This window comes from Grus americana, chromosome 1 (genome assembly GCF_028858705.1).
Source record: "Grus americana isolate bGruAme1 chromosome 1, bGruAme1.mat, whole genome shotgun sequence".
In the NCBI taxonomy this organism is placed as follows: domain Eukaryota; kingdom Metazoa; phylum Chordata; class Aves; order Gruiformes; family Gruidae; genus Grus; species Grus americana.
Window position 1 is genome coordinate 215542093 of NC_072852.1, and position 25849 is coordinate 215567941.

The 25849-nt window shown below is 49.6% G+C and overlaps 4 protein-coding genes across 5 annotated transcripts; 3 read left to right on the forward strand and 1 right to left on the reverse strand.

The window, feature by feature from the left end:
• Positions 1–1414: 1414 nt before the first annotated feature.
• Positions 1415–13397, forward strand: ALG8 (ALG8 alpha-1,3-glucosyltransferase). The gene is made up of 13 exons (XM_054848346.1): positions 1415–1538; positions 2175–2253; positions 3589–3782; positions 4515–4624; positions 5559–5626; positions 6166–6292; positions 6882–6985; positions 7098–7218; positions 7513–7652; positions 8470–8609; positions 10320–10417; positions 11210–11282; positions 12473–13397. The coding sequence occupies exons 1-13, from the start codon at positions 1426–1428 to the stop codon at positions 12702–12704; spliced, it is 1599 nt and encodes a 532-aa protein (XP_054704321.1). The 5' UTR covers positions 1415–1425; the 3' UTR covers positions 12705–13397.
• Positions 13398–15466: 2069 nt separating this feature from the next.
• NDUFC2 (NADH:ubiquinone oxidoreductase subunit C2) lies at positions 15467–18167 on the forward strand. Its single transcript, XM_054801087.1, has 3 exons — positions 15467–15649; positions 17264–17407; positions 17979–18167. The coding sequence occupies exons 1-3, from the start codon at positions 15511–15513 to the stop codon at positions 18026–18028; spliced, it is 333 nt and encodes a 110-aa protein (XP_054657062.1). The 5' UTR covers positions 15467–15510; the 3' UTR covers positions 18029–18167.
• A 734-nt stretch (positions 18168–18901) lies between these two features.
• Positions 18902–20066, reverse strand: LOC129215905 (thyroid hormone-inducible hepatic protein-like). 2 transcript variants are annotated; one of them, XM_054850021.1, is made up of 2 exons: positions 19568–20066; positions 18902–19296 (listed from the first exon to the last, which is right to left on the reverse strand). In XM_054850021.1, the coding sequence occupies exon 1, from the start codon at positions 19979–19981 to the stop codon at positions 19586–19588; it is 396 nt and encodes a 131-aa protein (XP_054705996.1). In that variant the 5' UTR covers positions 19982–20066; the 3' UTR covers positions 18902–19296; positions 19568–19585. The 2 variants fall into 2 exon arrangements, with proteins under 2 accessions (XP_054705996.1, XP_054705913.1); XM_054849938.1 differs by having other exon boundaries at positions 18902–19284; positions 19568–20064.
• A 4667-nt stretch (positions 20067–24733) lies between these two features.
• On the forward strand, positions 24734–25849 carry LOC129215851 (thyroid hormone-inducible hepatic protein-like). Its single transcript, XM_054849804.1, has 2 exons — positions 24734–25180; positions 25464–25849. Exon 1 carries the CDS (start codon positions 24767–24769, stop codon positions 25160–25162), a length of 396 nt encoding a protein of 131 aa, XP_054705779.1. The 5' UTR covers positions 24734–24766; the 3' UTR covers positions 25163–25180; positions 25464–25849.

Genomic DNA, 25849 nt, shown 5'->3' on the forward strand with positions numbered 1-25849 from the left:
AGTGCAGTTGTAGAAAACTTGGATGAATAACCCTTTTTAAATAATCAAAACCATTTTAAATGCATTAGCGCATTTCTGTTTCAAACACTTCTAAACAGAGGATTAATTGCTCCAATGAAAACCCTTCTAAACCCTAATGCTTTACCACTGTTGAACCTGTCTCTAGTCCCCGACTTTGAACAAACCATAACATATTGCTGCTGTACCAGAAAAAATAATTTTAACATACATGATTTCATGAAGCCCCTACAAGGTACCATTCCTAGATGGATGAAGGTTTGCTGTAAGGAAACAAAAAGGCATCAGCCTTGCACACATCCACCCTCCAGGCTGGCAATTTCTTCCAGGTATTAAAAAATTGAGCTTGTTCCTCTGAAAGAACACTTTATACCTGGAAGCCAACTCAGACCCCAGTGACACTGGTTGGAGATGGTACCTCCCTGGAACAGAGCTACACTGGTATATTTTGAAGTGGTTTCTGCCCAATGCCAGGCAGCTGTCAGCATGGGAGCTGCCGTAAATTCCCCCATGCTTTTCACTGAACATTAACTCACCCACAAGCACTGTTTCCAGGCATGTGGTAGGACACTGTTTGTCCCAAATCAACAGGGTTAAGCCCATGCTGATGGCAATAGTGGTGTGGTGGGCTCCCTGGCACCCTGCCTGGTATCGCAGAGGGGATGCAAAGGAGCATCCAGAGAGAGATGCTAAAAGATTACCCAGATCCAGGGTAAGACAGAGCCCACCATCTCTTGAACCATATCCCAGGGACAGGGGAGTCTTCTGGAAAAAGCAATAGCTTATGTTGAGCCCTGTAGGAACAGCATTTCTCATCTCTAGTAAATACAAAGGAGCATGAAGGGATGGAACTGGGCCTGCACTCAGGTGATGCCAACCCAGTGTGAGACCAGTCATGATGAACATGGAACTGGCACCACAGCCTGTCCCCTCCTCACCGAGATGCTGGCCACCAGGAGCAGCCCAAACCCAGGCTGCTGCAAGTACAGCCCCACAGCACCAACCCAACCCCACATCACCCAGGCCCAACACAACCCACCTCCATACCTGGTTCCACAGCCACCCAACCCCACATAACCCAGACCTGCCACCGCCTAACCCCACAAAACCCAGGTCTACCACCACCTAACCCCACATAACCCAGGCCTGCCACCGCCCAACTCCATGCCTGGTCCCACAAGACCCAACCCCACATCACCCTGACCTCACACCACCCCACTCCCGAACCCCAACCCCAAGGGCCCCACACACAACACCCGGCCACGCCAACCCCATCCCACGCCTGCGCAATGCTGAGCCCGAGGCTGTGGCCACAGGGTGGGCAGCTCAGCGCATGCGCATCCGCCGCCGTGGGCGGGGCCGTGCGCTTTAAACCGTGCCGGCGGGCTGCGGCCGCTGCTACAGCGCATGCGCGGTGAATCTGTCAGCGCGGGGCTTGTCATGGCGGCGGGCGGACGGAGCTGGTTCCGCGCTCTGGCGCTCGGCGTCTCCTTCCTCAAGTGCCTCCTCATCCCCGCGTAGTAAGGAGCTTCCCCTGGGCTGGGAGCGGGCGGCACGGCCTGTCAGCCCCCCGGGGCGGTGGTTGGCTTCCACCGCCCCTCAGGGCGGCCAGGGATGGGGAGGCGGGCACGGGCCGGCGTGGTGCCGCGGTTCCTGAGGGGGCCCTGATGTCCTGAAGGTCCTTGTTTCCTTCGGGTGCTCGTGGGGAGCGGGGTGGTGCCGGATGGTGCTGCCACTTCGTCCTCCACGTGAAATAGCTCTGCTTTTGTGTCTGAAGGCGCTTACAGCCCATTCCGGCTGTCTGCTGGTCGGGAAGGCCTTTAAATGTGTTGAAACATTAACGCTTTTTATCCCTTAAAGGATACTGTAGCTTTTGTCCCTCAAAAAAACCCCTCCAATTGCTGTTAGAAAGCCAGTAAGAACCTGGAATTTTGGCATTAATTGTCAGAAAAGGCCAAGCTATAAATAATTCTTGCCCTATAGTTGCCTTTATGTGTCCTTGGCACAAAGTTCTTGCTGCATCTTTGTTGCTGTTTGAGTTATTTGATCAAAGTCTTGCCCTGGAGCTGATCAATGTAGGCTTCCTTTTTATCTACCTGTGGAAATGTTTCTCCTATAAGTGTGTGTCTCTGACTCTTAATATAAACCTTCTGTAGTTATTCCACAGATTTTGAAGTACATAGGAACTGGCTTGCCATCACTCACAACTTGCCCCTCTCTCAGTGGTACTATGAAGTAAGTACGTGTTTGGGTTGGGTTTTCTTAGTTGCTTATAAATTATAGGCATATTGGGTATGTCAGCCTGTGTAAATGCTAGAGAAGGAAGGCTTTTATTTGCTGAAAGTACATGTCCTGGATACTGATGGTTGGCAGCTGTATAGTAGTGGTTCAAAAACATACCAATCACAATTTGTTGGCCCTGTGTAGCATTTAGTTAAAAAATGAAAATTGTTTGGGGAAGCTGCTAGTACTTATGAAGGCAAAGTGGAAAAGGCAGTTAAGGGTTATTAGAAAGGCCCTGTAACAGGAACAAGTTGCATGGTAGTCTTAAATTGCTGCTCTCTTTGCTCTTGTCATTAATGATACACAGTTGTCACGATAAAGAATGAATAATATGAATGGGTATATACGTTATGAAATCAATCACTGTATTAAAGTTTTGAGCCTCTTGCTGGTGCGCTACTAGCATACATAGATTTTAATCTAGATGAATCACCGTTAAGTTGATGATAGACTCAACCTACACAATTGGGTTTTAATCTATCTTACAGTATCTCCTGGAGTTCTGGGATAAATATCATAGTCTCTAATACTCTTCCACATAAGCTTTTGGGAACTGTATATCCAGGACTAAATGATTTGTGCGGGTCAGAACTTTGACAGGCTGATCCAAAACTGTAAAACAAATTTCTGTGATGTCAGTGTGATCCTAGTGCCAAAGCATAGGATGCCTTTTGGCAGCATAACATAAGTATTTGGGAAGGTGCATGCTGACAAATATACTCCATCCCAACCTGCTCTGTTCCTCCTTCTCCTCTCCTGTTTCCACAGCCAAGGAGTTAACCATTGGTCAGGGCGTAGTAACTGCCTTTGTGGGAAAAGATCAAATAATACTATTTGATCTTGATAAGGTTTTAGTAGAGTTGGGACTTGTTGACTAATGAATAAAAATAATTTTGAGACTGTAACAAGGCTGATTTTGCTGGCAATTTGTCTAATGTAGACAAATATTCACTGTGAGCTATTTTATTGAGATTTTTTTTTAATATTGGCCCTATTACTGTAAGTTCATATATCAAGAGCAGGCAGTTATACATTGGTTAGGTGCAGATTCACAAGATGTTGTTTAATATTTTTCTGCTAATCAGGAGATGTCCCATCCCTCTACCAGTACTATGGAAGAACAGCTCAAATCATGTTCAGCACTGTACATCTGGCTGCTTTGTTGTGAAGTAGTTTCTGTTAAATAGAGGCTACTGAGATAAAATACACCAACTGTGATGAACTGTATCTGAAGGGCTGGAAACAGCATGGATTGTGTTAAATTATTTAATCTCATTTTGTCTTCAGGCAACTTCAGAATGGACCCTGGATTATCCACCATTTTTTGCTTGGTTTGAATATGCTCTTTCACACATTGCCAAGTACTTTGACTCCAAAATGTTAGTTATTGAAAATCTGAATTACACCAGTCACGCGACCATCATCTTCCAAAGATCTTCTGTCATCTTTACAGATATCCTTTTCATATATGCAGTTCGTGAGTAAGTCTTAATGTTCTAATTTTAGGGACAGTGGGTAGTCTTTAATACATGGACTTTTTCTACAGTAACAACAAATATTTATTTGTACAAATAAGTTTGTAAATGCATGGAAATATCAAAGTTGCTTTAACCTATTCAGGGAGAAATTTGGAACACACTGCTAAACACAAGATAACTTTTTGTTGTTCTGGGAGATGCTATTGCTGCACACACTAATCTGATCTAACCTTACCTTCAAAAATAATATGGACCGTATGGCTTCACACTGAGAAGTACTAAGATATTTTTAACCAAGAGAAATAGCTCATAATATTGAGGGGGAGCCAGGAAGAGGTTAATGTCTAACTGAGGACCTTAAATACAACTTGATATGTTGTCTCCAGATGTAGCAATACATTGTTCATTCACCAAAAGTTGATTGCAAACAGTTTATGACAACTTTACAGTTGTTACTGAATGTGAGACTTGAACCTGAGACTAAGTTACTTAATGTAAGCTTTAGCATGTGGAATGTGTTACAGCTATTGAAATGTAAAATCTTTTTTTTTTTTTTTACTAAACTGTATTCATGACACTGTCTGCTCTTGATGAATTTAGCAAGAATTTTATCATTTCCTTCCATCCTAATAAAATAGTTTTCTTGAGGTTAAGTGCGCTTCTCAACTCTTAAAAGCAGCACTGTTTTTATTGGCTGTTTCAGTTAAGACTTCTGTTTCTTCTGCTCTTGTTCAGATGCTGCAGATGCGTAAATGGGAAACGAGCTGCAAAGGATGTCCTGGAAAAACCAACATTTATTCTTGCTGTTTTGCTCTTGTGGAATTTTGGGTTGTTAATTGTGGATCGTATCCTTTCAAACCGTTGCAAGTTGTTTGTGGGTTGTTTTAATCTGTTACAGTCTGTGGTACAAACCCATAAATACTATTATTACTAGCACAGCAGGTGACGCTACTGTTTGTTTTTCTGGGGTTAGTTGAATAACTTCATGTTTTCGTTAGAATTGTTATTTGGCAAAATGGAAATTGTTCAGTTTTTGGTCTGATTTGCCAGAACTGCAGGAGGATCAGTCTGGCAGCAGCATGCCTGTTCGTGCTGGCTGCTCCTCTTCTGCCTGCCTCCAGCTGTATTAGCAGAGAGCCTCTTTTCTCTGAATGTGGTTCTAAGTTTGTCCCACGGCAAGCAAAATCTAACAAGTGCTTTATGTTCAGACTGGATTCACTTGGTTAATGTTACAAGGGTTTTTCTTTTTCAAAGAGGATATAAAAACACCTCTGGAAAGTCCAGTTATTGTGAGTCAGTCTTGACATAATGTGCATTGATCTAGCTGAGGAGGGAACAGAGGGGGGAAAAAGAGTCATTCTTTTATAGGAAGGACTAGTTTTGTCTGTCCCAGTCCTTGTCTGATTGCCTGTGTACAGGTGATAAGTGAGGGCTGCCATCTTCATCCATTAACTAATGCGAGACAGAAACTAATATTTAAAAATGCAAAAAGTGGAGAGTTAACCTTTTATTTGTTTTGATTTATACAAGTTGCATGGTACATATGTGGTCAGGTTGTTATGCTTTGTTTCATCAAGATAATGTACTAGTATTAAACTTTGTGTCTGTGCTTACAGATATGGTTAAGTAATGACTTCACATCTTTGTGGATTTAATTTAACATTACTTGCATTAAGTTCCATTTTAATTTGAATTTTTTGTTTATAAGTTTGAGTCTTCCCCAGAAAACTGATAGTGGTAAAGAAAGCTTGCTTTATTCCTTTCTTGACTCAAGTTCAGATATTCACTTTCAGTACAATGGCTTTCTGTTCGGGCTGATGCTTCTTTCTGTTGCCCGACTATGTCAGGTAAACTTGAGTGGCTCTTTCCTGTTGTGGCCATAGGTACTTTAGGTGCACTATTTACTTTCAGTGTAAGCAGCCAAATGAAGTGATTGAATGTGGTTGGAAGTTGAGGTGTACTACGCTGGATGTCCAGTTATTTATTGAGGGGGAAGAGTTGTACTGAAAACTCACTGTAATTGCTTGCAGATGCTGCAGCATTGCAGTTTCCTGTGAGAAAGCTAAATTCCATGTTATAACTGAGCAACGTGGCATGGTTTCCTGCCATTTTATCTTCTTCCAAGTTACCAGTCCTTAGAAAACATACTTCTGAAGCTGTGAGGAGGTGAGACCGATCACAGTTTTCAAAGTATTGTGTGACAGTGTAGTTTCCTTCTCCATACCGGTTGTGCATAACGCTACTGCATTTGTAATGTGAAGTAAATACTCATTTGTTTTTATGTGTATGATAAATGTTCTGTCACCTTAGGAGCACAACAGGACTATGAAAAGTTAGTGCAAAGGAAGAACAAGTAGAAAAACTTAAGTTTTGTTTTTCTATCTAGAAAAGATACTTGGAAGGTGCTCTTCTTTTTGCTGTTCTTCTGCATTTCAAACACATCTACATATATGTGGCCCCAGCATATGGCATTTATTTATTACGATCCTACTGTTTTACTGCAAATAATGCAGGTAAGATGGGGTTTTCCTCACTCGCTTTTGTGGGATTGTGTTAATTGATGAGGCCTGGGGAAGACTCAAGACAAGCAGATACCATTGGGACGAAATGGCTGCAAGTCAAATGAAAATTCTGCTTGGGTAGCAGAGATTGTAAAATCTTTGAAGATCTTTGAAATTTATGTATGTAAAATTCATGTTCCTAGGATGTTATTAAGAAAAAAATGAGGAAACTGCAGATAGCAGTTTGGAGCCATAAGAATTATCGTGGATATGAAATGATTAGATAGCATCAGAAACTATTTCAAAGTCCTTCTTTGAGTTTCCACTTTTTAGCTCTTAAAAACATGTTTAATATTCCTCACATTAACACAAAAGGTTATTCTCAAAAGAGAATATACTGAAAGTTTGTGTAATGGAGGAGCTACAATGTAGAAAAAATAAATGCAAACTAACTGTTGAAGGAAGCAACTGAATGTATTGACATAAAAGGTTATATGTTTCTTTTGGATAGGTGCTAGGGATTCACTATTGGTGTGAAATGTTTTGTCTCCCTCTCCACTTGACACAGTAACTGTTTTTGTAATCTGTTTGCTTCTTGTAGATGGATCCCTGAAGTGGAGAAGTTTCAGCTTGCTTCATGTAACTCTTCTGGGATTGATTGTCTGTCTTGTTTCTGCTCTTTCATTGGGCCCTTTCATAGTATTGGTAATAACCCCTTTTTCATCTGTTATTCTCTGAACTGTTAGAAAATTCTGTTATAAAAATACAAACTATGTCTCATCTAAAGAGACCATTTCTTCTTTTTTGCTTTCTGTAGGGACAGCTGCCTCAAGTCATTTCACGGCTTTTTCCTTTCAAGCGAGGTCTCTGCCATGCTTATTGGGCCCCCAACTTCTGGGCTTTGTACAATGCCATGGATAAAGCACTAACAATTTTTGGTACAGTATGCTAATCTTACTATATGGTGCCTAAATGCAGCCAGAACTCTCTGAATTTTAGTCTTCCTTCCCCATTTGAAATGTAGGTAGTAAATTATATTTTCAGATTGCCTTAAATCACCTGATCCTCCACATAATCCAGTGTGTGGTAAGTTTCCAGCAGTAGGTCACAAATCAATCATTCCTCTCTGCTATCCTTTAAAAAAGAAAAGACTTGGCCATGTACTTACTTCAGCTACTTAATTTTCTTCATTAACACTTATCCGTTTGTCCTTTCTTATGTTTTGTTTTTAGGTTTAAAGTGTGATTTTCTTGATCCCACAAAAATTCCTAAAGCCTCAATGACAGGAGGGCTGGTTCAAGAGTTTCAGCATACTGTTCTTCCTTCTGTGACTCCTCTGGCAACGTTAATCTGTACTTTCATGTCTATATTGGTAAGAACAAGTAATATTTTTTGGAAACTTGATGTGTTTTGTCCCCTGTAGATTTTATTTGATTAGCGTGCACTTCACATGAATTTTAATTCCAGGGCAACAAATAAGTTTTCTTTAAGAACAAAAATAAAACTTATTAAAACAATTATTAGGATAAATGTGGAATTAATATCTTGACACACAATATTACTTTGTGTGGCTAAAATCATGGCCTGTGTCAGCTCTATAACAGTTAAGAGATTAAAAGCAATCTTGAATCAAAAGCACTCTGCATGCTGAGCTAGAAGTAACCTTTTGTGATAAAAGGTAGTTGAACTAGATGTGAGTAGAGATACTGATAGACTGTTTGGGCAGCTTATGGTGTTCCTAACAGCATGAGCTACAGGTAAGCGTAGTGTTCTTCACGTGACAAGCAAATAATTGAAGGTTCAGTAAGTAATTATCTGGATACAGAGTCTTTTTCACTCCCAACAAGCAACTAGGCTTTAACTGGAAATCTTTGTTTCAACACCTTTATGTAGTAACTTTGATAAAATGAGTTTAGTGGTGTGGAATCAAAGATAGTTCTTGCAACATGAATAAGAGGGAGTTGGCTGTAGTCTTTCAGTCTGCTTTTCCCCTCCTCTTATGTTGATGAAGTTCTTAAGGCTCTACTCGTACATCCAGATAGAAACGGTTCCTCCAGTGCTATGTGCTGCTTGTGCCACACAGACACAACCAATATTGATTAAGATTGAAAAGATCTCTTTGGACAGTGGCTTGTGTTCAGGATTGCCAGACTTTTCACTGAAGTCCTGTTTCTGCCTGTTGTTTCTAGCCCTCTGTTTTCTGTCTTTGGTTTAAACCTCAAGGGCCCAGAGGCTTTCTTCAGTGCCTTGTTCTTTGTGCGTTGAGCTCCTTCATGTTTGGCTGGCACGTGCATGAAAAAGCAATACTCCTTGCTATTCTGCCTTTAAGGTAAGTGACTTTTGTACATAGTGGTTGGCCAAACTGAACCTGCAGCTACTTGTTGAGGAATCCTCGAAGAGTTTCACTTTGTTTTCAGTCTATTTCAGAAAATGAACATGTTTATAGAATGTCTTAAGCTGTAAAGTTTTAGTGCACTTCAGGTAAATTTATTTCAGGCGCAATAAAACATTGCTGCCTTAGCAATAGAATGTGCTGATGTTAGTATAGCATGTGTAGGAAACTGGTGTGGTGTTAAACAATCTTCTATGACATACTAACACTGGCTTATAACTTACAATAGTTTGCATTGACAGAAGCTTTAGGTAGAGCTTTATTTGTAGTAGCTGATTCCCATAGCAGCTCTGTGGGGCACAGCAAAGTTTTGTACCAATTTACAGATGATCAGAAGAACAGAAGTGTGGTGTGTTGAGATGATTAAGCAATCAGTTTAGGAGTCTGACAGACAGGCCTTCCCACTACATACACTCCTTTGTGTCTCTTTGAATACTGAGTTGTATTAAGATGCATGGTATACAGAAAATCTCTGTATTTTGATTCAGACACTTGATTGCTGTTAGAATAATGCAAAAAAAAAAAAAAAAAAAACCACCCAACCCCCCAGAAAAAACCAAACCAAACCATGCTTATGAAGGAACAGGGTTCTGACTTTAGGCTGCATGTGGACCCACAGCTCTTAAAATAATTCAGTTAGCTTCCCCATGAAGCCTTCTTTTCTTAGTGACAGCTTGGGAGCAGGCTTGACAAAACGTTTCATACATGTGACATGGTGGACAAAAGCAGACTGCTTTCTCAGGGTCTCTTGTTTTCCCCCCCACTGTTGTTTCTGCATTTGTGCAGCACTTTCATTGCACCCAAAAAGTCCTAGACCTGTTTGCTGCGTGTCTTGTGGCTTTGTGTTTTGAAGAGAGAAATTAATTGCCTTGCCTGGCTTGAAGCACTTGACACTGATGTCATACTCAAGTTTGGCAAGCACACATAGTTGATTAAGTTCTTTTTCACTCTGAATAGTTAAGTTTAGAGATCTACTGTGGCAGGGACAAATGTAAAAAAATATTGTAGTCTTTTAGCTCCTGGGCAGTTCAAGCCTTGATGAGCCCTGTGGTTCACACTTAAAATGCTGGTTAGATTGTTCAGGAGCCAGCTGAGGAAAGAGACTTTCTGCGCTATGCTTGACAAGAACAGTACGCAGCTTCTACCAAAAGGGCTTAATGCCTGTTTAGAATAGGAGTCAGGTTATAGTTCATAAGCTGCCTGACCAGTATTGCTACAAACTGTATTGTCCTGTTCAGAGATCTGGTGATGTTTAAACTCTTGAAGTGAGAATTGTGGGAGGGAGGGAATTGACACTGGAAAAAACAGAAGGAAGGAGAAAAAGTAGGGATGACAATGTTGGCAGCCAACTGGCAAAGGAGAAAGACTGTTTGGAGAAAACTTCAGGCCTTTCTGATATGTGTGTTCAGTGGGGGTGTGGTTTTCTGGGGGAAGGCTTCCTGGCTGGGTTTTCTCCAGCATTTTTATCTCTGAGGCCACGTGGTTTGGAAGCAGGAGACTTCATCACAGGTCAAGTGCTTGGAGGGACTGGAGTACTATGAAACTACTTGACCTGTTCTTCAGTCTCTTGTGAATTGTGTAGTGTTTCACTGAAATTAAGTTTCTTTGCTAAAAGACAAAAGTGTAACAAATTCTTGTCATTTTTAGCTTGTTGTCTGTTCAGAGAGCGAAAGATGCTGGCATCTACTTGATTCTGACAACCACAGGGCACTTCTCACTTTTTCCGTTGTTGTTCACACCAGCAGGTAAAGTGTTTCCCTTTTTTCTGTGCTTTCATCCTGCTGCTTTGGGGTTTTTTTTCCAGAGATGATGTGCAGGTAATGGTTTTGGATTATTTTATGTAATAAGTTGACAGTTGCAAGACATTGTATGTCAGCCTGTTCCCATAAATGCAAACTTGCCAACTAGTGAAGAGAAACATTGATTGAAAAAGCTGTGGAAGAGCCATAGGCTTTAAGTTGAAATAGAGATGGGAAACTCACTTAAACCCTAGGCCATCATAGCTATGACAACACTATAACCCCGTATTGATTGATGTCCTTCTGGGAGAGTTCAAATCCAGACATGACTCTCTGATGCTGCTGCTTATTTGCAGTAGTGAAGCTGCTGCCTTGAAAAATGAGAAACAACTTCTGCCTTCTCTATTAATTTTTATCTACCACAGAACCTGGAACTAGAAAACATTGATTTAGCTGTCATACTTATGTTGGAAGCTTCCCAGCTCAGTAATTTCTGATTAATTTCTTTTAATAGGAAAATCTTATTTGCAGTGCTGTTATATTGTAATTATAATTAGTGTGTTCAGTGTGTTTATCAATAATTGAAGTGCATTGCAAATGCTTGGCATTTGCTTTAGTAAATATCTAAGCTTATTTTTAGGTGTCCTAAAGCAGTCAAACGTTTAGTAGTTCTGTTTGGAGAAAATAATAAAGTTGGACAATGCAAGTGTGACTAGTATCTTTAAATCCTACTGTAATTTATATGGCAAAAGGTTTTTATAACAATTTTAAAAGTACGTTATGTTCCTTGTGTTTCAGAACTTCCAATTAAAATACTGCTTATGCTGCTGTTTACTGTTTATAGCTTCTCTTCGTTGAAATATCTGTTCAGGTAATTAAAGAAATCTGTTCCCAAAGCCACGAACACAACTGTTTCTTCTGTCACTGGGAGCAGAGTTCCCATAAGGGGCAAACAGCACAGAAAACTGATGCTGAAGTATCGAATTCAAGTGTTACTAGTCCAAGGATGTTGCTGCCTCTGTTTTCTTCTCAGAATGCAAGGCTTAAGTGAGGATTATTATAGCACATCCTTGTTAGTTTGAATTGTGACAACTACCCAGTTAGTCCCAGCAGGCTGTAAATCCCCACCTGTTCTTGCGCTGTTAAAGCACAAAGTTGCAATGCTGTAGCCTGTGAGGGTTTAATTCACTATTGGAGCACGAGTACAGTGAGTTCTAGAGATTGTAACGCTTGGTTCTCAGAACATATAATTGCCCGAATCACCCTGTGTATTTTTACAGGCGAATGATCTCTAACCCACTTGACCAAAGATAGCGCTTATCCTTATAACCCCTGTAGTCTCCACTTCCCTGTTTCCCAAACTTTTCATGGCAAAGCCAAGCTGTAATGAAGGATGTCAGAAATGCTATAAACCTGTGTTCACTCCTTCAGTCACCTGCTTTTTGTAGGTGATCCTTTTTCAACCAGACTGCTTGTTTCCTACTTAGTATTCCAGAATTTAATCATTCTGTCTCAAGAGCTCTAATAAAAACCTCTGTAGGAGCTTAGTTTCTGTCTACAGATGGAGCTCTTGGAAGTTTCTTGTTCCTAACTTGCCAAAACAAATTCCTTCCAGAAGAACATGAATTCCCCTGAAAACTACCTACAGTCAAAACCCTACCACTCAGAAATTGGCTCATATGTCCTACAGAAAGCTTGGGAGAAGGGGGCAGAGGTTAAGATAAACCTGACATTTCCAGTCTTTAGATGTGGAACAAACGTGTGTATGAAGGTCTCTGTTGTTCACTGGAATGATGTGAGGTGAAGCAGAGCAGCTGCTGAGATTTCTACCTAAATTCCAGGGCATCATGGAACTTGGTGTGAAAGCCATGTGATAAGGACATTAGCTGTACTGTTACGTGGTTTTCCTACTGAAACTCTCTCAATTGTTATTTAAAGCATTATTGTGAACTAATTGGGGATATTCTTTGCACTGGTCACCAGAGATAGCTGAAAAACAGAATAGTTATTTTAGTTAACATCATGTATTTTAACACTATCTTTTTTTAATCCCTCTGACAGGAGAGAGAGGCCTCTCCTTAACTGGCTTGAAACAATCTACCTCGTCCAACTAGTGCCTTTGGAAATCTTCTGTGAAATTATATTTCCTCTGACGCCCTGGAAACAGCACTTTCCTTTTGTCCCTCTATTGCTGACCTCTGTATACTGTGCTCTGGGCGTCATATATGCATGGCTGAAACTCTACATCTCTGTCTTGACCGAACGAATTTCTGTTAGACAAAAGGCTGAGTAAAGCCGTCGATGTTTGGACCAATTCCAGGTTTGAGGGGATTATTGGGCACCGTGAAGCTGTCACAAGGACATACAACTCTCAGTAAAACACAGTGTACGTGTACCATCGCCACGAGGGCAGTTTTTCTTCCAACACTTCTATACTGCCCAGCGAGGATACCTCTGATCAGAAGTGCTCATCACAATAACGTGGGATGTGGTGAGATGCCACTTGCCATGGATAAACTGTGAAGTTTAACGAGGTGCAGACTTCTGTCCCGAGGAAAACCTACCTGGCTTTCCCATTACTGTTTGTACTTCAATAAAAATCACTGTGGCAAATTACAAGGGATCATTGCTGTGTAGGAGAGAGTGGAATATGTAAATTAAAAACTTGATATTTTTTTGTTTCAGCATTTATGCGGGTTTTTATTCAGCTCATGTCTAAGCCCTGATTTTGAGGGACACCGCACAAGTAAGGATGTCTAGCTGGAAGTGTCTAGCTGGAAATTTGTCCTGAGGTGCTTTATCAGACTCTTGAACACCCAAATATCAAGCTTGAAATTAGTTGCTTAATATGTCCATGTACCTTTGATCTTATTTCATAGAGTCTTTGCAAAGAGGTTTTAATATTCTTCTAATACTTAGTTTCGTAGAGCAGATTACCAAATTGAGGCATGCTTCTGAAAGGAGGAATTGTTTTAACACCATTAAACATCTGATAATGTGGCTGGGTAATTGTATTTATTTGTAATTCACGTAAAACTTTGCAACTGTGACAAAAGACCAAGTGTCCAGAGTTCCTGTAGTAAGTTGAGGAAGAAGAATATTGTGTTCCACCTCTGCAGAATCACGTACCCTTAACAACAGTTACCTTACAGCCTGATGCGCTTCATCACTGTACTTTTCTAAACCCTATGTAACTGTCCCTAAAAGATTTTACTCTAGAAACTGGGGTCTGTTTTGGAGCCCAGTGATGAGACATGAAACTAGGAGGAGAGAGGGGATGGATTTTATTTTATTTTTCCACAGTGGTTCTTGAAGTTCCTTCTGTGTTAGTTGAAGAACGTATTCCCCTCAGAGGGGACAGCCCATGAGGTGGTTATGCTCTTTATGGTTTTTGGTGCTTTTTAGGACAGTGGGTGAATAGTAGAGTAGTTGTGTAACCAAATACCTTGTACATTTAAACTTTTCAGAGCTGGTGAGCTCATTTTCAGATGTTTTCATTCTGATTTTCATTACGTTCTCATAGTTTTTACTTTTTCTACTCCATTAACTACTTTGCCACATTATTTTCAGCTGTTGTGACTGCTGGCAGTGCCTTGGTACTGCTTCTACCTGTATTCATAGAATCCCAGAGTGGTTTGGGTTGGAAGGGACCTCACAGCCCATCTAGTTCCAACCCCCTGCCATGGGCAGGGACACCCTCCACTAGCCCAGCTTGCCCAAAGCCCCATCCAACCTGGCCTTCAACACTGCCAGGGAGCCAGGGGCAGCCACAGCTTCTCAGGGCAACCTGTGCCAGGGCCTCAGCACCCTCACAGGGAAGAATTTCTGCCTCACATCTCATCTCCATCTCCCCTCCTGCAGCTTCAGGCCATTCCCCTTGGCCTGTCCCTCCCTGCCCTTGTCACCAGTCCCTCTCCAGCTTTCCTGGAGCCCCTGTAGGGACTGGAAGGGGCTCTAAGGTCTCCCCGGAGCCTTCTCTTCTCCAGGCTGAACAAGCCCAACTCTCTCAGCCTGTCTCCAGAGCAGAGGTGCTCCAGCCCTTGGATCATCTCCGTGGCCTTCTCTGGACTCACTCCAACAGGTCCATGTCCTTCTTGTGCTGGGGACCCCTGAGCTGGACGCAGTACTGCAGGGGGGTCTCACCAGAGCGGAGTAGAGGGGCAGGATCACCTCCCTTGACCTGTTGGTCATGCTGCTGGTGATGCAGCCCAGGACACGGTTGGCTTTCTGGGCTGCAAGCGGACACTGCTGGCTCATGTTGAGCTTCTTGCCCCCCAACACCCCCAAGTCCTCCTCCTCCTCCGAAGGGCTGCTCTCAATATTCTACCTTCGGTCTAAGCCGCAAAGCTCTGGGCAGGGTCAGGCATCCACAACGCTCGTGTTTAGTGTTTCCCTGTCTACAGGTGCTGTCCTGCGTAGGGGAATGGTAACAGCCCAAAAAAAAAAAACCTCCGTGTTCTTCTCCAGCAGCACCTTTGCAAGTCAAGCCGAAAGCTTCCAAGGACTTTTGCCTCAACTTTGGCATCTCCCGCTAACGAGTGGTGCCAAGCCAACCTCCTACTGTGCAGAGAAAAGCTAAATAATAATCTTTTAGGGAAGAAGCTGGGAATCCTTGAGGACTCGGGATGTGTTCAAATGCAGTTTTTTAATGGTACTGTTGCAACTGGTGTAGCGTGATTTTTATATTAAGAAAAACTAACAACGTTGTAGGTCTTAGTCTTTAATCTGTTTGGAGGAAGAGCTCTGAAAAGGGATTGGGTTTGATTTTAGGGTTTAATTAAAACCCTAATTTAATTACAGACTGGCCTCCCTGGCACTGTGCAGGCATTGAGGCTGACCTGCTTCACCCAGAGGGCTCAGCACTGCAGGAACCTCCACCCGATCCCCGGTAAAGCCGCCCGATTTCAGGGTGCTGGTGTCAGTTTGTGGGCTGGGGGTTTGGGATTTTGGGGTTGGGGTTTTTTTTGGGGGGGGTTAAATAATTAAAACAGGGAAGGGGGACAGCGGTCCGGCGGAACCCGAGTGCGCGGCGGCGGGCACGACGGAGGGAGCGCGCTGCCGCACCGCTCCGCCCGGTCACCTTCGGCGGGGCGGCCGCCATGGTGTTCCTCCCGGACGAGTCGCGGTCGCTGCCCCCGCCTCCCCTCGTCAACAAGGGTTCGGTCTGGCTGGGTCTGACCGGATGGATCGCGGCGCTGCTGGATAACGGCTTCAACCACCGGCCCATCATCCGAGCCGGTGCGGCGGGAGGGCGGCGGGGGCGGACCCTGAGTTGAGGGGCTGGGGGTATGTGGGATTTGGGGTGATCTTGAGGAATATTGGGGTGGGAGTGAAGGGGAGGGGGCCCTGAGATGAGGGGCTGGGGGGTTAGAGGGAATTAGGGGGGCTGGGGAAGAGGGTATGTGGGATTTGGGGTGACTGTGAGGGATATAGGAGCAGGGGAAGAGGAGGGGGCCCTGAGGTGAGAGGCTGGGGGGTATTAGAGGGGATTAGGGGGGCTGGGGAAGGGGGTATGTGGGATTTGGGGTGACTGTGAGGGATATAGGAACAGGGGAGGAGGAGGGGGCCCTGAGGTGAGGGGCTGGGGGGGATTAGAGGGGATTTGGGGGGCTGGGGAAGGGGGTATGTGGGATTTGGGGTGACTCTATGGGATGTAGGAGCAGGAGGAAGGGAAGACAGCCCTAGGGTGAGGGGCTATGGGGGGTTAGAGGGGATTAGGGGGGCTGGGGAAGGGGGAACATGGGATTTGGGGTGATCTTGAGGAATATTGGGGTGGGAGTGAAGGAGGCCCAGAGGTGAGGGGCCAGGGGGTTAGAGAGGATTAAGGGGCTAGGGAAGAGTGTATGTGGGATTTGGGGTGACTCTGAGGGATATAGGGGTAGGGGAAGAGGAGAGGGCCCTGAGGTGAGGGGCTGGGGAGGGATTAGAGGGGATTAGAGGAGTTGGGGAAGGGAGTATGTGGGATTTGGGGTGACTATGAGGGATATAGGAGCAGGAGAAAGGGGAGACAGCCCTGGGGTGAGGGGCTACGGGGGGTTAGAGGGGATTAGGGGGGCTGGGGAAGGGGGAACATGGGATTTGGGGTGATCTTGAGGAATATTGGGGTGGGAGTGAAGGAGGCCCAGAGGTGAGGGGCCAGGGGGTTAGAGAGGATTAAGGGGCTAGGGAAGAGTGTATGTGGGATTTGGGGTGACTCTGAGGGATATAGGGGTAGGGGAAGAGGAGAGGGCCCTGAGGTGAGGGGCTGGGGAGGGATTAGAGGGGATTAGAGGAGTTGGGGAAGGGAGTATGTGGGATTTGGGGTGACTATGAGGGATATAGGAGCAGGAGAAAGGGGAGACAGCCCTGGGGTGAGGGGCTACGGGGGGTTAGAGGGGATTAGGGGGGCTGGGGAAGGGGGTATGTGGGATTTGGGGTGATCTTGAGGAATATAGGGGTAAGGGAAGAGGAGGGAGCCCTGAGGTGAGGGGCTGGGGGAGTTAGAGGGGGAAAGGGGGTGTTGCATGGGATTCTGAGTGACTGTGAGGGTTGTAGGAGTGAAGGGGAGGGAGCCCTGAGGTGAGGGGTCTGTTGGCTGTGGGGGGAAAAGGGGCATCGTATGGGGGTGGGTGGGATTTGGGGTGACTCTGAGGGATAACGGGGGAGCGGGAAGGAGCTCTGAGGAAAAGAGGGGCTCCCTGGGGGCTGGCAGGGGCCATGGGAGGCCTGCAGGTGAGGGTGCTGTAGGGACCTGGGGTGAAGTGGGGCCTGCGGGGGGGACGAAGTGTCTGGGGGGACTGGGGAAAGCGGGGGGCCCCCGCGTGGGGCTGAGAGATGGGCCAAGACAGGGGGACGTTTCTCTTCCTGCTGCAGGTGTTCACCGCCAGATCCTGTTCACTACCGTGGGATGGTTTGTTGGCTATTACCTTGCTAAACGTACAGAGTATGTGCACGCTAAAGTGGACAGAGAGTTGTTTGAGTACGTCAGGCAGCACCCGGAAGACTTTAAGGCAGCAGGTATAATAATTTGGTATTTTAAGAAAGACCTCAGCCTGCCATAACGTTAAGAAGTGCTAATGTACGGAAAGATGTTGCTGGGCTGCTTGCAGAATCTGTTCTTTGCTAGCAATTCATACTGACTGCTAACTCTTCCCTGCTTATTAACAATCTAAATTGCAACAGTATTAAGGATTTTATGATATGAAAATAGATATCTTTTTAATTGAGCTGATCAGCTGCCTTGGTGACCAACTCTTCTTCCTGAAAGCTTATTTTAATATAAAAATTGCAGAGCCGAACAATATTAAGAACAGACCAAACTTGTGCCAGTGAAGGAGAAAGAAGATTAATGAAAATTAGAAATCACGGGGTTTATTCTTGTAAAATCAAGATTTTGCTGCTTACTCTTGTAAAATTGCAGTGTGTGTCAATTTGAAACTGGTGTGATGAATATTCAGAAAATAAGCAGAGCAGGTAAAAAGAGAATAAATAGAAATGTCAGGAACCTTAAGACTTAACATTAAAAATCTTCAGAATCGATCTCAAATGCCGGTTAGGTTTTCACAACTCTTCCCCTTGCCTTTTGCAGAAAAGAAGAGAATAGGAGAGCTTTTGGAGGATTTCCACCCAATTCGCTGAGGTTTTCTCCAGCGGCAACATGTCGCTGAACTGATTCAGCACCGAGAACTTCGTCGGGCTGGCTGTAACCGTTCAACCGTCCATGGCTTGGAAAAGGAACCATTACTTGCTTTCATCTAATAAAAGCTATGATTAAATACTTAGTGTTTAATTAGTTGTTCTTCTATTACATTATGGTTTTTTGATACATAGATGATTCATATTTATAATAGGATAATAACTTTGATTCCCCCCTTTTTCAGTTACTTTAATTGTGAAAATGGAAGATTGTTCGTGCAGTATGTATCTTGTAAAAAAACCAGAAAGTAGTTTGTAAATTCCTCCTTTTTATTTCCCCTTGGCGTTTCTCCTAACTCTGACCATACTCTGCACCAGCCCCTGGAGACAAAGTCTTGCTCTGAAATGAATTCTGTCCCGCTAGCGAAAATAGCTGCTCTCCCTAATTAATTCCTTTAGCTATTTTGCATTCTCATGTTGCTTTTTCTTTGCTGAGGGTCAGGATCCAACCTTTCTGCTTTCTCACTTGGTTGTTGGCTCCTGAATCCATACACTAAACCCAAAGGTGTTCCAGACACGCCAAGGATCTGCAGCTCTTCTGAATTTCACTGCAGAGTGCTAGGTACCTCTGGAGCTCAAGGTGCTTCCAGTTGAGGCTACTTCAGTTGTGAATTTTTCATATAATTACCAAATATAGGATGGTCTCTGAGAGTACTTTCCAACCCAAGCCACCCCATGAGTCTGTGATTCTCTGTCCCTTCAAATCCCCCACCGTTGCATGGGACGGTCCCCTCCCAGCAGAGCCAATGTCCCTCTGCCCCACACTGGGGCACTCCCCGAGGGCTCCAGCCAGGGGAAACACCACACCGACAGCGGTTTGCAGGGCTCATTTTATTAGCAAAGAGTGGGGAAAACGCCCCTCGGAGTCCAGGTTCCACTGGAAAAGGGCTCGGCAGTCGCAGGGGACCGTCGGAGGTCAGGGCCGCCGTGCGACACTGCCGCCTTTGTGCCGCTCTTTGAAAATAAAGAGGAGGGCACGAGCCGTGGGGCTCTTTGATGGCCCTCCCAGCACAACCAGATGCTTCTTCCTATGAGGATAAGGCACCATCTGGTTCTGCGGTGGTCGCAACCATCACCGACGTGCGGTCCCAGCGCTAGGAGATGAGCTGCCGCCGTGCGGGGAGGGTGAGGGGGCTGGGGCAGAGCCCGCGATGGTCAGCGATGGGGATGTCCTCTCCTTCGTGCCACCAGCACTCATCCTGCAACAACAGCTGTCCTTAACCCCGAGGGCCGTCTCAGGGAGAGACCTGGCCCACCAGCCCCGGCTCCGTAGACCCTGAACCCCCGGGGTCTCGACCTGAAGGGATGGGATGAGTCCCCTCCTGCAGCATGGAGGTGGAGATCTGCAGCAGTTGAGGGGACGCCCCCCATTTCAAGGCGCTTCCCAGTAGCTCCCCACCCCTGCAGTGCGGGGGACCTCCCAGGGACATCGGCCACCCCTTGTCCCGGTGCCCCTGGGCTCCGTGTCCCCCCAGCTCTTACCTGGCAGCCGGGGCAGGGTCACCAGCTGGGCTGCCCCTCGCTGGGGCTGATCTGCTCCAGGATCTGGCTGTACCTCCGGGTGAGGGCGTTGGTGTCCCTGGTGAGGTGGGTGAGGACCTGCTGCAAGCCGGCCAGGTGGTGGGACAGGCGCTCCTCCAGCTGGGCGTCCATGGTGTCGTCGTCGTCCGAGGGTGTGTCGGCATCAGCGCCAGTCGGGCTCTGGTCGGTGACAGAGGCCAGGCCTTTCTCTACCATGGGCTTGATGGCCTTGAGGAGCTGGTAGCGCTCGTAGAGGTCCGTGTGGCCGCCCGCGGCCGGGGCCGCCCCCTCCTGCTGCGGGAAGACCCCTCGGAGCAGGCTGGGGAACATCACCTCCTGCTCCATCTTCTGGGTGGCCGAGAAGTACTGCTCCATGGCCCCGCTCCCACGGCTCGGACAGCGCTGGGCTGGGCTGGGCTCTTCTCAGGGGGCTGCCTGCTCCCCGTCCCTGCCCAGGGCTTTTTATGCCATGCCGGGGCACGTCCCTCCTCTGCTCTCCTCTGCTGTCGTCTCCTGCAGCCCCGGGCCGGGACGAGTGGCCATGGGGCCGGGCTTGGCTCCAGCCCAGCTGGGGCTCGGCCACGCCGTGTCCCTGGCTCTGTGCAATCTGTCCTGGCCCACACTCCTGCGGCCTTCGCCCGAGCTGGCCGGGGGTCCTGCTGTGTCCCCACGCCGGGAGCGGGGTGGTGAGGAGGTGCCGGGGCTTCTGTCAACTTGTCCCACGCCCACCATCCCCACCGCTCCCAGGGCCCCAGGAGAGTGCGTCCAGCACCTGCCTGTAGGTGCGGGCAGGCTGCAGGCAGCAGCGTGGGAAAGCTGCCTTGATGTGGGCAGTTTTGAGGAGGGAGGAAGGAGACCAAGTGATGGTGCTGGGGTTTTACCCCAGCTGGCAGCTCAGCACCATGCACCGGGAGCGGGGCGGCGAGAAGGGGAGGGAGGTGCCCAGGGCCTCTGCCGCCGCATCCCGCGTCCCCCAACACCACCGCTTCTGGGGCACGGGGAGAGCGGGGCCAGCTCTTGCCCCCGGTGCGGGCAGGCTGCAGGCAGCAGTGCTGCTGGGGGCCGTCACCTCTCCCCCTCCTTGCTGCCATGCGCTCCGGACGTGAACCCTCCAGGGACGTTGAGCAACCCCTTTCTGCAGAGGTATGGGAAATCCCGCTGGGGATGCGCTGCAACCTGGGGTCACACTTGGGGGCCTGGGGACACAGGAGCCAGCTGGTGCCCACCCACAGGGGTCCCCAGAAAGATCCCCTTCCCCCAGCCGGGGGGGGTGGGACAGGGACGTGGATGGGGATGGGGACCTGACACCATGAGGTGAAACTCCTGCAGCCAAGACACGGAGCCATCGCTGCCCACGGGGGAGTGCGGACGCGTCCATCCCCCACTGTATCCTGGGGCAGAGGCCATGGCTGGGCAACGGCCAGCACTGAGCGTCCCCGCGTGTCCCTGTGGCGTGTGGCAATCGGGGAAGATTGTTCTATTTGAGGAAAGACCACGGGGTCTCTCGTCCCTTTTGCAACCCTCGGTGGTGGCAGCTTTCCCACCACCCCCACATGTCCCAGCCAGGTGCCCACGCTGCTGCCTGCCCTCTCCTCCCCAGACCTGTCCCCTCCACCCCTCTTGTCCCTTCCCGCCTGCTCTGGCGTCTCTGGGTGTCCTGCTGTGGGACCCGGCGCTGCGTCAAGGTGTGTGGGTGCTGCTGGCCCTGTGCAGGCTCCAGCCAGGAGCTTGGACACATTGTGGGTCTGGGGCACTGCGGAGCTTCTGGGAGGTGCAGGGACATTGCAGGGCTCCAGGGGTGGGGGGACACAGGGGACACTCTGGCCCCCTGCCCCCTTGTTTCAGCTTTGGCATTATCCTCCCGTGCTGACCCAGCGCTTGGGGCAGAGGGTCAGGGCGTTAGGGCGGCTCTGCCACCCCAGGGCGCTCCCCAGATCCCCGTCCTTGGGACGTGAATCATTCCCAAACCCTCCCTGTCCCTCCAGGGACCCCATCAGCCAAAGACGGGTCCCCCACATCCTGGAGCCTGGCACAGCCACCATGGGGCTGTGGCACGGCTGGGGCTGGGCTGAGCCCAATTGGGACACTCAGCCCCTGGAGGGGACGTGGGGGAGGCTGCTCAGGGACACTGGGGCCCCTGGGAGGTGCAATGAGATCCTCGGGTCTCTGCAGCCACAAACTCTGTGTTTGGGCAAACCTGCCCCAGACCTGCCATCCTCCTGGAGAGCCCGTCCCCAGGCCTGGCTCAGAGGGGGGAAAATGCCACCACACATGTGCCTCCAAGTGTCCCCACGTTGTCCCCAGCGCCTCCCACCGAGAAGCAGTGGGACCAAGGTGTCACAGCCCCAGGGCGCTGAGCACAGCCCGGCCCCTGGCTGTCCCTGGCCCAGCTGCCCTGGGGAGAGGTGGAGATGCTGGCTCAGAGATGTCCCCATGGGCTGAGAACATGCCTGGGGAGGGAAGTCATGTCTGGGGAAGTCATGGCATTGAGCCCCCTCCCATGGGCTGGCTGGGGTGACACCTGCCCAGGTGTCCTCAGGGGGAAGGACATCTCCCAGCACAAGTTGACAGTTGTCACTAGTGGCTGCAGACCAGCATGTCCTCCATGAACCTCATGGTGAAGCTCCAGCCTCAGAGTGAATGCAGTCCACCACGCCCACCCTGGGGGGACACTAGGATGTCCATGTACCTCCAGGAAGCTCCAAGGTGGCCCAGATGCCCTAAGAGCACAGGGCCAGCAGCACCTGACCACCTTGATGCAGCACAGGGCCACACAGCAGGACACCCAGAAATGCTGGGGACACCTGGGAAGGGACAAGAGGGGCGATGGAGACAGGTGTGTTGGGTTTGCATGGCAAGGTTTTGGTAGCGGGGGGGCTACAGGGGTGGCTTCTGTGAGAAGCTGCTAGAAGCTTCCCCCATGTCTGATAGAGCCAATGCCAGCCGGCTCCAAGACAGAACCGCCGCTGGCCAAGGCCAAGCCAATCAGCACCTCTGTGATAACATATTTAAGAAGAAGAAGAAAACACTTAGAGAGAGAGAGCTTTTGCAGATGGAGAGAGGAGTGAGAAGATGTAAGAAACTCTGCAGACACCAAGGTCAGTGCAGAAGGAGGGGCAGGAGGTGCTCCAGGCGCCGGAGCAGAGATCCCCCTGCAGCCCATGGTGAAGACCATGGTGAAGCAGGCTGTCCCCCTGCAGCCCATGGAGGAAGGATGAGGGGGTGTAGCGATTCCACCTGCAGCCCATGGAGGACCCCACGCTGGAGCAGGTGGAGACACCTGAAGGAGGCTGCGGCCCGTGGGAAGCCCACGCTGGAGCAAGTCCGGGCCGGACCGGTGGACCCGTGAAGAGGGGAGCCCATGCCAGGGCAGGTTTGCTGGCAGGACTTGTGACCCCGTGGGGGACCCCACGCTGGAGCAGTTTGCTCCTGAAGGTCTGCACCCCATGGAAGAGACCACGCTGGAGCAGTTCGTGAAGGACTGTAGCCCGTGGGAGAGACTCACACTGGAGAAGTTTGTGAAGGTCTGCACCCCGTGAGAGGGACTCCATGCTGGAGCAGGGGAATGATGAGAGGAGTCCTCCCCCTGAGGATGAAGAAGCGGCAGAGACACCGTGTGATGAACTGACCGTAACCCCCATTCCCCGTCCCCCTGTGCCGCTGAGCGGGGGGAAGGTTGAAGCCGGGAGTGAAGTTGAGCCTGGGAAGATGGGAGGGGTGGGGGGAGGTGTTTTAAGAGTTGATTTTATTTCTCATTCCTCTACTCTGTTTTGCTTGGTAATAAATCAGATGAATTCCCTCTCTCAGTTCAGTCTGTTTTGCTCGTGACAATAATTAGTGAGTGATCTCTCCCTGTCCTTATCTCGACCCATAAGCTTTTCGTTGTACTTTTCCTCCCCTGTCTAGTGAAGGATGGACAGTGAGAGAGCGGCTCTGGTGGGCACCTGGCCCCCAGCCAGGGTCAACCCACCACAACAGGTCGGGGGGCAGAGGACTGGCAGCAGCGTGGGCACCTGGCTGAGACACGTGGGGAGGTGGGAGAGCTGCCACCTCCAAGGGTTGCAAAAGGGACAAGGGACCTTGTGACCTTTCCCCAAATAGAACAATCTTCCCCGATTGCCACACACCACAGGGACACGCGGGGACAGACAGTTTTGGCTGTTACCCCAGCCATGGCCTCTGCCCCAGCATGGGGACAACGGGACGGGGGGTGGTGGCCCTGTCCAGACTTCCCCATGAGAAGCCACGGCTCTGTGCCACAGCAGTTTCCCATTGTGGCGTTTTGTCCCATCCCTGTCCCCATCGCGTGTCCCCAGGACCCCACGTGGGACTCCGTGCGGCAGCGATTCCCCGGGGAGATTTTCCACGCCAGCAGCTGCAACCACCCCTGCACCAGCAGATATGGACGGGAATTGCTCAACGTCCCTGGAGGGTTCACGTCCCGAGCGCATGGCAGCAAGGAGGGGGAGAGGTGACGGCCCCCAGCAGCACTGCTGCCTGCAGCCTGCCCGCACCGGGGGCAAGAGCTGGCCCCGCTCTCCCCGTGCCCCAGAAGCGGTGGTGTCGGGGGACGCGGGATGCGGCGGCAGAGGCCCTGGGCACCTCCCTCCCCTTCTCGCCGCCCCGCTCCCGGTGCATGGTGCTGAGCTGCCAGCTGGGGTAAAACCCCAGCACCATCACTTGGTCTCCTTCCTCCCTCCTCAAAACTGCCCACATCAAGGCAGCTTTCCCACGCTGCTGCCTGCAGCCTGCCCGCACCTACAGGCAGGTGCTGGACGCACTCTCCTGGGGCCCTGGGAGCGGTGGGGATGATGGGCGTGGGACAAGTTGACAGAAGCCCCGGCACCTCCTCACCACCCCGCTCCCGGCGTGGGGACACAGCAGGACCCCCGGCCAGCTCGGGCGAAGGCCGCAGGAGTGTGGGCCAGGACAGATTGCACAGAGCCAGGGACACGGCGTGGCCGAGCCCCAGCTGGGCTGGAGCCAAGCCCGGCCCCATGGCCACTCGTCCCGGCCCGGGGCTGCAGGAGACGACAGCAGAGGAGAGCAGAGGAGGGACGTGCCCCGGCATGGCATAAAAAGCCCTGGGCAGGGACGGGGAGCAGGCAGCCCCCCGAGAAGAGCCCAGCCCAGCGCTGTCCGAGCCGTGGGAGCGGGGCCATGGAGCAGTACTTCTCGGCCACCCAGAAGATGGAGCAGGAGGTGATGTTCCCCAGCCTGCTCCGAGGGGTCTTCCCGCAGCAGGAGGGGGCGGCCCCGGCCGCGGGCGGCCACACGGACCTCTACGAGCGCTACCAGCTCCTCAAGGCCATCAAGCCCGTGGTAGAGAAAGGCCTGGCCTCTGTCACCGACCAGAGCCCGACTGGCGCTGATGCCGACACACCCTTGGATGACGATGACACCATGGACGCCCAGCTGGAGGAGCGCCTGTCCCACCACCTGGCCGGCTTGCAGCAGGTCCTCACCCACCTCACCAGGGACACCAACGCCCTCACCCGGAGGTACAGCCAGATCCTGGAGCAGATCAGCCCCAGCGAGGGGCAGCCCAGCTGGTGACCCTGCCCCGGCTGCCAGGTAAGAGCTGGGGGGACACAGAGCCCAGGGGCACTGGGACAAGGGGTGGCCGATGTCCCCGGGAGGTCCCCCGCACTGCAGGGGTGGGGAGCTCCTGGGAAGCGCCTTGAAATGGGGGGCGTCCCCTCAATTGCTGCAGATCTCCACCTCCATGCTGCAGGAGGGGACTCATCCCATCCCTTCAGGTCGAGACCCCGGGGGTTCAGGGTCTACAGAGCCGGGGCTGGTGGGCCAGGTCTCTCCCTGAGACGGCCCTCGGGGTTAAGGACAGCTGTCGTTGCAGGATGAGTGCTGGTGGCACGAAGGAGAGGACATCCCCATCGCTGACCATCGCGGGCTCTGCCCCAGCCCCCTCACCCTCCCCGCACGGCGGCAGCTCATCTCCCAGCGCTGGGACCGCACGCCGGTGATGGTTGCGACCACCGCAGAACCAGATGGTGCCTTATCCTCATAGGAAGAAGCATCTGGTTGTGCTGGGAGGGCCATCAAAGAGCCCCACAGCTCGTGCCCTCCTCTTTATTTTCAAAGAGCGGCACAAAGGCGGCAGTGTCGCACGGCGGCCCTGACCTCCGACGGTCCCCTGCGACTGCCGAGCCCTTTTCCAGCTGGAACCTGGACTCCGAGGGGCGTTTTCCCCACTCTTTGCTAATAAAATGAGCCCTGCAAACC

Excerpts from the sequence above, each read along its gene's own strand:
- ALG8 (XM_054848346.1), top strand. The coding sequence starts at position 1,426 with ATGCGCGGTGAATCTGTCAGCGCGGGGCTTGTCATGGCGGCGGGCGGA. Across the intron at positions 3,783-4,514 it reads TTCATATATGCAGTTCGTGA|ATGCTGCAGATGCGTAAATG; the intron begins GTAAGTCTTAAT and ends GCTCTTGTTCAG. Across the intron at positions 8,610-10,319 it reads CTTGCTATTCTGCCTTTAAG|CTTGTTGTCTGTTCAGAGAG; the intron begins GTAAGTGACTTT and ends TGTCATTTTTAG.
- NDUFC2 (XM_054801087.1), top strand. The coding sequence starts at position 15,511 with ATGGTGTTCCTCCCGGACGAGTCGCGGTCGCTGCCCCCGCCTCCCCTC. Across the intron at positions 15,650-17,263 it reads CCGGCCCATCATCCGAGCCG|GTGTTCACCGCCAGATCCTG; the intron begins GTGCGGCGGGAG and ends TTCCTGCTGCAG. Across the intron at positions 17,408-17,978 it reads GGAAGACTTTAAGGCAGCAG|AAAAGAAGAGAATAGGAGAG; the intron begins GTATAATAATTT and ends TGCCTTTTGCAG.
- LOC129215905 (XM_054850021.1), bottom strand. The coding sequence starts at position 19,981 with ATGGAGCAGTACTTCTCGGCCACCCAGAAGATGGAGCAGGAGGTGATG.
- LOC129215851 (XM_054849804.1), top strand. The coding sequence starts at position 24,767 with ATGGAGCAGTACTTCTCGGCCACCCAGAAGATGGAGCAGGAGGTGATG.